General features: G+C 38.1%; 1 protein-coding gene across 1 annotated transcript in view; it reads right to left on the bottom strand.

Annotated features, from left to right (window-relative positions):
- Nucleotides 1-9434, bottom strand: part of ADGB (androglobin) — a 315129-nt gene that overhangs the window by 143831 nt on the left and 161864 nt on the right. Inside the window, exons 17-18 of the mRNA XM_007943219.1 lie at nt 2251-2392; nt 690-804 (exon numbers count right to left, since the gene is read on the bottom strand). Coding sequence (XP_007941410.1) covers nt 690-804; nt 2251-2392 — 257 coding nt within the window. The remainder of the gene's footprint in view (nt 1-689; nt 805-2250; nt 2393-9434) is intronic.

Here is a 9434-nt window from a genome sequence, read left to right as displayed (position 1 = left end):
TGTGCTGCCAGGATGCTGAACAGGTTCCTGCAGAGTTTCAGACAAAGACAGACTCGGAGGAAAGACCTAAAGATCTAATTTCAAAAATCAGCCAGTGAAAACCCTATGTGTCCCGCTGGTCCAGTCCACCATGGGTCATGGCGATGGCGCAGGACTGAGCTGCAGTTTGTTCTTTGCATGTGGGGTTGCCACATATCATGGGCTGATTTGAAAGCAGCTAACAACAAACTATTGTTTATTCAATAGTTCCTATGGATCTGATTGATCAAGGTACTTTAGCTCTGGTAAGGTATTTGACTGCTAACCAGAAGGCTGGTGGTTCAAACCCACCAGCCACTCCTCAGAAGGAAGATGGGGCAATCTATTTCTGTAGTAATATTGCCTCGGAAACCCAAGGAGGGGTCACTATGAGTCAGATCTGATTCCACGGCAGTGAGTTTTTTTAGTTTGTGGTCTCGGAGACGCAAAACAAAGAACACAATCCCTGCTTTAGCACACTAGGGGAGAGACAAGTAAACTATCACTTAGAGTATGTTCCGTGACAGAACTAGGGAAAGCTATAGGAAGTTGGATGAAAAATAACAACATGCTTTAGTGTAAAATCTCTGAAAATAAATAAAATTTTGAAGATTTACATATTTATGAATGAAAAAAGTAACTAACTCTTACCACAGTTCCTACATATTTACCGGCTCAAAGTTGGGCAGCACAACATCTTCCTCTCCAACGACAAAAGTCACCATGCTGCAGATCTGTACGCAGTGCCCGACTGGGGAATGTACAGTGAAGAGCAGCATGTGTCTCCTAAAGAGAACGGATCACGTGAGGCCTGAGCATTTCCTCGGTTGCAGGAATTGCCTGTGCTAGCTGCCTGATGACTGCTTGCAGCTGAAACTAAGTCAAACGTTAGTGAAGAGCTGAGTTCCTTAACATCCACGGTATAAAGATTTCTGAAGTTTGGGCCCGAAAGAACCCTCAGAGATCATGGAGGTTATATATTTTAATAAGTATGGAGGACAAAAATAATTGCATTAAATGACAACCTTGCACATGCTGGAGAAATCTCCTACATGCTACAGTCACATTGTTAAAGAAAGGCCTTTTTTCCAGCAACAAAAATTCTTATTGTTATAGGGCTTTGTAGTTTTCAAAGTGATTTCAAAGTCATTTTCTGACAAACTGCCTCTCTCCCACCAGGATGCAGTAGGATTGAGAGCAGGGACATTCACTTTTCCTCGGTTACTGAGCACATAGGGCATGTTCAAAACATACAAGTTAGTGGGTTGGGATTTCTGGATGGAAATGTGAATATCAACGACTCTTTTGCTTTTATTATTTCCCTAACCTGGGTTGCCTCCATGGCCAGGCGCTCAGACAGAGTAACTAGATTTCTGGTAGACCCTCTCCATACCAGATATTTTTATTTTCTAGGAATATTTCTAGGAGTATACATTATTTTAGCATTTAATTTAATTTTATTTTATTTTTTTGCTTAGGCTTTAATTTTTATACAAAGTCCATCAGTTTTCATTATCACACAGAATAAACATAATTGATCTTAAAAAAAAATGTAGTGAATATCTGTATCATCTGAGAAATGAAGTAATATTTTGAATTTTACTTATCAAAATATAGTTCTTGATCATATTTTCTTTAAAATGAAAAATGTGATATGTTTACAGTTTAATCTTAATTAAAAATATATTCTAACTAAAGAAAATTATAGGAAATTTGGCCACAATTAGGAGTCACTGTTGCACAGCATTACTGTAACTGATCATGAAACTGTCCACCTGAAACAAGGTTGAATTGGCAAATGGTGTATTATGTATAGTTTTACAATGATAAAGAAATATAGATTGGTAAGGGAAAATGCTAGATTTCTTAATCTGTGTATAAATAAAATCATGATTCTTGCTAAGGCATATAATAAGAGTTATGAATAAGCAAAAGTATTCTTTAACCTATTAATTTACAGAAATGCTGAGCTGACCAAGTTTCAGAAGTATGCTTTCCTAATGAAATTCCCAGAATCTTTGAAAATTATGAACTCTCCAAAAGGGAATTCAGCGCACAGCGTGTCTTTAATTTAAGTTGTTCACGGAAGTGTTTTTCTTAAGAATCACATGTTTTGTGCAGTTACTTCAGTAAATAACACCCTGGAGACAATATAGCTTAGTTCTTTAGTCTTCAGCAGTTTACCAGGCTTCAACAATTCTTAGTATGGGAAAAAATTAAGTCACTACATACCCAACAGGCAGGCGAACCATGGTAGCCTTGGTAGCATACGTATGAATCTTCAGAACAAGTTTCCGTACCTTCAGAGATTTCCAAGAATATGTTTCAGCCATAAGTAGTCCAGGCTCTAGGGGAGGGCTGTCTTTTGTTAAGGCTTTAGCAAAAGTTTAAAAAAAAAAAAAAATGGAGTACAGCTTACTTCTCTGGTATTGTTTAATTTTTTTGGTCCAATAACCATATAAATAATCAATTTGGAAATTAGAGATACTCTAAGATGCTCATGAAACAGTAAAAACTGCTCCAGGTAATTTTTACATTTTCTTTTTTCATCCTCATAATCACCACCTCAGGTGAAGAAACCAAGAAAAGAAAAGTTAAGAAAAAAAGGACAGAGAGGGATATTTTATTTTAGAATACCACCACTTTCATTATCTCTGACAATATCCCTCTGGACATAATATTAAACGAGGTAAGATACATTTGTGAAAGTAACACATTTCTGTAAGATAGCATCAAAGGAATGCCAAAAAAGCCATTGTTTACCTAAATTTTTACCACTGATTATAAGGGTGTATAAAAATAACAAATAATTTACAAAATATGCATTTCAGTATCAAATTGTTACTTAAAAATGAAAAAAGAATATGACCATTCTTCATTAGTGGCTGAACGCAAATTAAGTTTTACCCTATTTCCAGATAGCACTGAAGCTGAGGACATAAAAGGCCACAGCATGAGCTGAAAGGGCTCCACGCTTATGGCATTAAATGTTCGAGGGCATGGAAGCTATTGGTTATACAGGCTACTAAGGTTAGACCACTAAACTCTTGAGAGTTTACTTATTAAACAAGTATTAATTGTCCAACGTCTATATGCTAGATATCATTTAAAACACTGGCAATACCTTGGTAATAAATCAAAGTACCTGCTCTCAAAGTGGGCCAGATAGTCAATATTAACACTCTACAGATATTTAGATTCCAGCTACTGTTAACTTCAGTTAGCAATAAATGTTTCACAAAACAGGGAAGTAATAAAAGAGTGAGGGGTGGTGTGTGTGTGTGCGTGTGTGTGTGTGTATGTGTGTTGAGTCTGCACTGAGGCCCTTCGGTTAGGTTGATCAGAAAATGCTTTTGAATAGAGACCAAAACGAAGTGAAGATATAAACTGTGTGAAGTACTAGGAGAAACCATTCTAGGAAATTTGACTGGCTACTGCAATAACTGCAAGGTACAACCAAGAACAGACAGGCCAGACCAGAATGGCTAATGGGTGGGAAAAAAGGAGACTCCGGTAAGGCTGAGACTGGACATAGAGGCAAGGGCCAGATGCCATATGGCCTCATAAATCATAACAAGTGTAGACTGAATTCCAAATGCAATGGGAAGCCACTGGAGGGTTTTGAGAAGGAAAGTAACTTTATAAGTTCTAATGTTTTAGAGAGATTGTTGCTGTCAAGTGCCGACAAGTCGGTTTCAACTCACAGCAACCCCGTGTACAAACAAATGAAACACCTCCCAGGCCGGCACCATCCTCACAACCTCTGTTATGCTTCAGTCCATTGTTCTAGACACTGTGTCATCTATCTTATTGAAGGATTTTCCTTTTCTCGCTGACCCTCTAATTTACCAAGCATAATATCCTTCTCCAGGGACTAGTCCCTCATGATGATACGACCAAAGTACAGAGCCACAGTCTGGCCATTCTCACTTCTTCTGGCAGTCCACAGACATTCAATATTCTTTGCTGACAAAATAACTCAAATTTATCAATTCTTCTCTGGTCTTCCTTGTTCACTGTTCAGTTTTCACATGCACATGAGGCTACTGAAAAAACAATGACTTGGGTCATCGATGAACTTCAGTCTTCAAGGTGACATCTTTGCTCTTAAATGCTTTAAAGAGGTCTTTGGCAGCAGATTTAACCAATGCAATAAATCATTTGGTTTCTTGGCTGCTGCTTCCAATCACATTGATTATGGATCCAAGTAAAATGAAATTCTTGACAACTCCAATCTTTTCTCCATTTATCATGGTATTGCTTATTGGTCCAGTTATGAGGACTTCTGTTTTCTTTAGATTGAAGTGTCACCAATAGTGAAGGCTGTAGTCTTTAGTTTTCATTAGTAAGTGCCTTTTAAGGGTTTTTCACTTTCAGTAAGCAAGGATGTGTCATCTGCATGTCACAGGTTGTTAAAGAATGTTCCTCCGATCCTGATGCCATGTTCCTTATATAATCCAGCTTCTAGGATTATTTGCTCAGTATACAGACTGAACAAGTATGGTGAAAAGAAACAACCCTGATGCACACCTATCCTAATTGGAAACCATGCAGTATCTCCTTGTTCTGTTTGAAAGCCTGCCTCATGGTCTATATACAGGTTCCTCATGAGTACAATTAGGTGTTCTGGAATTCCCATTCTTTGCAATGATATCTATAATTGGTGATGATCCACACAGTCTAATGCTTTTGCAGTCAATAAAACACAGGTAAACATCTTTCTCATATATTTTTTTTTCTTAGTCAAGATCCATTTGTCATCAGCAATAACATCCCTTGTTCCATGTCCTGTTCTGAATCTGGTTTCAATTTCTGACAGTTCCTTGTCTATGTACTGCTACAACCACTTTTAAACTATTTTCAACAAAATTTTACTTGTGTGTGATATTAATGATATTGATTGATAGCTTCCACATTCTGTTGGATCACCTTTTTTTTTTTTTTTTCAATGGGTACAATATGGATCTCTTCTGCTCGATTGGCCAGGGAGCTGTCTTCCAAATGTCTTGGCATAAATGAGCACTTCCAGCATTGCATCTGCTTGCTGAACATCTCAACAGGTATCCCATCAATTCCTTGAGACATGTTTTTTTTTTTTGCTAATTCCTTCAGTGTAGCTTAGGCTTCTTCATTCAACACCATCAGTTCCTGATCATATGCTATTTCCTGATATGGTAAAACATGGACTGACTCTTGTTAGTACAGTCATTTTTTTCTGTTCCTTCCATCTTTTGATGCCACCTACATCATTCAATATTTTGCCCACAGAATCCTTCAGTATTGGAACTTGAGGCTTGATTTGTTTCTTTAGTTCTTTTAAGTTGACAAATGCTGAGCATATTCTTCCCTTTTGATTTTCTAAGTCCAGGTGTTTGCACATTTCATGATGAAACTTTACCTTACCTTCTTGAGCTACTCTTTGAACACTTCCGTTAAGCTCTTTAATCTTCAATTCTTTCATTCACTGCCACTCCTCGGAAGGAAGGTTGGGCATTCCTACTTCCATAGTGATACTGCCTCGGAAACCCAAGTAGGGGTCGCTATGAGTCGGGGCCGACTCGATGGCAAACAACAACAACAACAACAACATAGCTACTTTCCATACAAAAGCAAGTTTCAGTCCCTCTGACATTCATTTTGGTCTTTTCTTTCTTTCCTACCATTTTAATGACCTTTTTCTTTCTTCATGTATGATGTTCTTGATATCATCCCACAACTTGTCTGGACACTGGTGTTCAATGTGTCAAATCTATTATTCAAATAGCCTCTAAATTCAGGTGTGATGTATTTACAGTCCTATTTTTGACTCTCATAAACTTGTTTTAATTTTTCTTCAGCTTCAACTTGAACTTGCATATGAGCAATGATGGTCTGTTCTACCATCAGACCCTGGCCTTGTTCTGACTGATGTTATTGAGCTTTTTCATCATGTGTCTTTCCACAGATGTAGTTGATTTGATTCCTGTGTGTTCCATCTGGTGAGGTTCACAACCATTTAAGTAACTGAAAAATGTGTTTACAATGAGTAAGTCATTGGTCTTGCACAATTCTATCATGCAATCTCCAACATCATTTCTATCACCAAGCCGTATTTTCCTTTGTTTCCAATTTTCACATTCCAATCACCTGTAATTATCAATGCAACTTGATTGCATGTTTGGTCAATTTCAGACTGCAGAAGTTAGTAAAAATCTTCAATTTCTTCATCTTTGGCATTAGTGGCTGGTGAATAAATTTGAATAATAGTAAGATTAACTGGTCTTCCTTGTAGGCATATGGGTATTATCCCATCACTGACAGCATGGTACTTCAAGGTAGATCTTGAAATATTCTTTTGGAAGATGAACGTGACGCCATTCCTCTTCAATTTGTCATTCCCAGGATGGTAGACCATGTGTTTGTCTGATTCAAAATGGCAAAAAGCAGTGCAACTAATGCCCAGGATATCGATCTTTATGCATTCTATATCTTTTGATGACTTCCAATTTTCCTAGATTCATACTTCATACATTCCACTTTCTGATTATTAATGGATGTTTGCAGCTTTTTCTTCTCATTTTGAGTCATGCCTCATCAGCAAATCAAGGTCCTAAAAGTTATACTTCATTCACACCATTAAGGTCAACTCTACTTAGAGGAGGTAGTTCTTTCCCTATTGTATTCTGAGTGCCTTGAGATCTGAGGGGCTCATCTTCTGGCATTGTATCAGACAATGTTTCACTGCTATTTTAAAGATTTTCACTGGCCATTTTTTTCAGAAGTAGATCACCAGGTCTTCTGTCCCAGTCCATCTTAGTCTGGATGATCTGCTGAAATCAGTCCACCCTGGTGACCCTGCTGTTACTTGAAATACCAGTGACATAGCTCCCAGCATCACTGCAACATGCAAGCCACAACAGTATGGCAAACTGCCAGATAAGTGATGATGAGAAAGATTAGTTTAGCAACTATGGCTAATATGTGGAGAGAAGAATGTAAGGGAGAAGGTGGAAGGAAGTCACAGAATGGTGGAAGACAACCAGAAGAGGGTAGAAGCCAAGGGAAGAAATAATATTTAAATGGGGGGGGGAGCAATTAACAGAATTATATGGTTGAATAAAATAAGAATTTGACCATAAGATTTGCCCCTGGGGATGCTTCAGTGGAGTGGTAGGAGGGAGGGGACATCAGAAAAGAATGGTCCACTGAACCTAACCTAATCCCCTAAATTAGTGTCCCTTGGGGAATTTAATGCATGTCTAATGAAAACAACTAAAATGTTTTAAAACTTTTTTGTGTGTAAGAGTTCATAAAGAGAAACAAGAAATAGAGAACGCTAAAAATATTCTGAAAAATTGCAGTGTGAAGTGTATCTTTCCAGATATTTAAACATATCTACAGCTTTTTAAAAAAGTGTGTTAATAGTAAATAATAAATATATTGATCAATTGGACATGTAAAAAAGTCCTGTAAAATACCCAAGTTCATAAAGACGGGTAAAGATATCTTTATATATTCAACTACATAAAGAGATATATGTATATGTATAATGATATTACCATTGTGGCAAAAGATGAGAAACTCAATATATTGTATTAGGAATACTTATTGTACGATAGAAAACTTGGATTTGTATATCACGTTTACAACAAAATAATAGCTGATCCAAACAAAACCAAACTCATTGCCATCAAGTTGATTGCAACTCATAGCGACCCGTCCTTGGGTTTCCAAGGCGGTATCTCTACAGAAGGAGATTGCCCAATTTTTGTTCCAAGGAGTGGCTGGTGGGTTTGAATTGCCGGCCTTCTGGTTAGCAATCAAATGCCTTAGGCACTATGCCACCAGAGCTCTCAATAGCTGATAGAGTTATAATTAAATATGAACATTAGAACAATAAAAGTTATCCAAGTTAATGAAAAAAAATTATTAAATTTAAAACCTATGTCACTATTTTTGTTTATGTTTAGTCAATCTAGAAGAATACACAAGAAATGCTAACAGGCCTTGCTTCTATGGAAGAGGCTAGAAGTCCAATTCAGAGTGCCAGCTCTAGAGGCTCAGTGAAGGGCCCTTGACCATGGGCTTCAGCTCTGCCTCTTATTCCAGGCCCACTGGAGCTGGAGGCTTATTGAAACTCAAGCACCTGATGGCTGCTGAGGCTGATGAACCCAAGGTCAGCAAGCAGAATGGCACAATCCCAAGATCAAGAGGCAACGTGGCAAACCACTGGTTAAAATCCAGGAACAATCCCCCCAAGATCAGCAGGCAACACGGCAGGCCACAGAGATGAAGACTCGGCCAAATGCAGGAGCCAGATGAGCCAGAAAGCGAGAGACTTCTCCCAAAGTCTCCTTATATACTGGAAGCAGGCCATATCCTGAAGGCCACTTCTTAACTGCTCACTGCAGACCCCACCATGGATCTCATCACAGGGACTAACTTCATCCAGCTGCCCAGCCACTCAAAACCAAGCCCAGCCAAGTTGACATATAGCCAAACAAGGGTGGAAAGAAAAAATACTTTACACTAAATATCATTTGCATTTTTTTTAAATTTCCATGCAGGAATGCATAAATGTGTTACCATGTAAAATAAATCACTTTTAATATTAAAGAGAAAAATATAAAGTAGAGAACAGTGGAATTTACATCAATGCCAGAGTTCTCCAGGCAAATAGAAGAACATTATGGCAACTGGGGTCAGGAGATGTTTTTATTTCTTTGTTTTAAGAGCAGAAATATTTTGGCATATGATGATACTAAACAGGAGAGAAGGCAGACTACAGTTTAGAAGAGTTTATCATGGGAAGATGAGGTGGGTAATTTCCGATTTCTTCCATATTTTCAGTGACATAAGCAGAAAGGCCTTCAGAGAATGAGGATGTGAGTGGGTGTTTGAGATATATGGAGAGAGAGAGACAGAGAGAGGCAGGCAGGCAGACAGACAGATAGACAGATATGGAGAGAAAGCCAGAGATTCTGAGGAGACTGTTAGTTTATAAGTACCATTGAGTTGGTTCCGACTCCTAGCAATCCTATATACAACAGAACAAAACTGTCCAGTCCTATGCCATCTTTACATCATTGCTATGTTGGAACCCGCTGTTGCAGCCACTGTGTCAATCCCTCATGGTGAAGTTCTTCCTTTTTTCCCTGACTCTCTACTTTATCAAATATGATTTCTTTCTCTAGGGATTGGTCTCTCCTGATAACATGTCCAAAGTACGTGAGATGCTATCTTGGCATCCTCACTTCTCAGAAGCATTCTAGCTGTACTTCTTTCAAGACGGGTTTGTTCATTCTTCTGGAAGTTCGTGATATATTTAATATTCTTCCCAACACCATAATTCAAAGGCATCAATTCTTCTTCAGCCTTCCTTATTCATTGTCCAGCTTGCACATGCATATGAGGTGATTGAAAATACTGTGATCAGA

The sequence above is a fragment of the Orycteropus afer genome, unplaced genomic scaffold, assembly GCF_000298275.1.
Source record: "Orycteropus afer afer isolate SDZICR_OR568_19922 unplaced genomic scaffold, OryAfe1.0 scaffold00101, whole genome shotgun sequence".
NCBI classification, from domain to species: domain Eukaryota; kingdom Metazoa; phylum Chordata; class Mammalia; order Tubulidentata; family Orycteropodidae; genus Orycteropus; species Orycteropus afer.
This window is presented reverse-complemented; position numbering and strand designations above follow the sequence as displayed.